This window comes from Amphimedon queenslandica, unplaced genomic scaffold (assembly GCF_000090795.2).
Source record: "Amphimedon queenslandica unplaced genomic scaffold, v1.1 AMPQUscaffold_11613, whole genome shotgun sequence".
In the NCBI taxonomy this organism is placed as follows: domain Eukaryota; kingdom Metazoa; phylum Porifera; class Demospongiae; order Haplosclerida; family Niphatidae; genus Amphimedon; species Amphimedon queenslandica.
Genome location: NW_003548145.1, coordinates 1 through 1,285, shown reverse-complemented (window position 1 = coordinate 1,285; position 1,285 = coordinate 1). Strand labels below are relative to the sequence as shown.

General features: G+C 34.9%; 1 protein-coding gene across 1 annotated transcript; it reads right to left on the bottom strand.

Annotated features, from left to right (window-relative positions):
- Positions 1-1,279, bottom strand: LOC109589129 (bromodomain and WD repeat-containing protein 3-like). The gene is made up of 5 exons (XM_020005244.1): positions 1,222-1,279; positions 1,035-1,173; positions 810-914; positions 90-141; positions 1-43 (listed from the first exon to the last, which is right to left on the bottom strand). Exons 1-5 carry the CDS (start codon positions 1,271-1,273, stop codon positions 26-28), a joined length of 366 nt encoding a protein of 121 aa, XP_019860803.1. The 5' UTR covers positions 1,274-1,279; the 3' UTR covers positions 1-25.
- Positions 1,280-1,285: the final 6 nt, after the last annotated feature.

The following is a 1,285-nucleotide window of genomic DNA, read 5'->3' as shown; positions in this document are numbered from 1 at the left end:
TCTTTAAAGTACTTCACTAGTCCACTCACAATAGTACGGGGCTCTGGGAAAGGGGCGGAGTCAAAATAGAATTAACCACACCCACTTACCTTTATCACCAACATCAATCTTCTCAACGTATAAAGTATCAGCATCTGGATGCTATAAGAACATGTACGTAATGAAGTATATGTATCAGGGAATGTATTGAAAATGGGGAATGCTCTCCTTTTCAATTTTGGTGAGCATAGTACAGGGACTTTTTTCCGATTTTTAAGCAACTTTAAAAATTCATAAAAAAATCCAAACTTGATCGGAATTAGCTCAAACTTTCTACATAACATAAGTACATGTATATGTATCAGGAAATGTAATAAAAATCAAGAAATCTCTCCTTTTCAATTTTGGTCAAATTCAGTAAAAATCCTGTACTATTAGTAACGCGGTAGCGTTACTAAGTAGGATTCACCCCCAAACAAAATGGCTGCCACGACTTTTGCAGCCTTGCTATATAGTACAGGGACTTATGTCCAATTTTAGAGCAACTTTAAAAATTCATAAAAAATCCAAACTTGATCAGAATCAGCTCAAACTTTCTATACAACATAAGAACATGTATATGCATCAGGAAATGTAATAAAAATCAACACAAAATTTGGCCTGTGACCGTGTACTATAGTACAGGGATTTTGGCCTAATTTTGAAGCAACTTTAAAAATTTGAAAAAATCTAAATTTGATCGGAATCAACTAAAACTTTCTACACAACATTTCTACATTGTACATGTACATGCATTCATTAGTGTAAGTATTATAATACAGTAAACGTACATTAGCTGTTGATCAACACTAGCTACCAGTACAATACTGGACCATTGGGAACTGGAGTATCTCCATATGATAGAAGTACCATCACAAGAACCAGTAGCAAAACAACTAGAGGAGAAAAAGAACTATCTAAAATATAAAATATAACACCACTAAAATGTTTATCTACTGTATAAATGGAATATATTACATTAAAAATACAGTACATGTACACCCACCCACACATACCATTGTCCATTGTTGTTGAATTGTATTGTTAATATCCTGTCAGTGTGACCAGTGAGTTCATTCACTAGTAATGGAGGATCACTCATCTCATACACACGTACTATCTTATCAGTACCCCCTGTAACATAGAATTTACCCCCTGGGGTAGGGGTCCAGTAATATTGATAGTAGGGGGTATGGGACTTACCAGGACTAAAAGCTGAACAGAGAGTTTGATCACTGACCCTGTTCTTCTCCATAAATTTAACTGG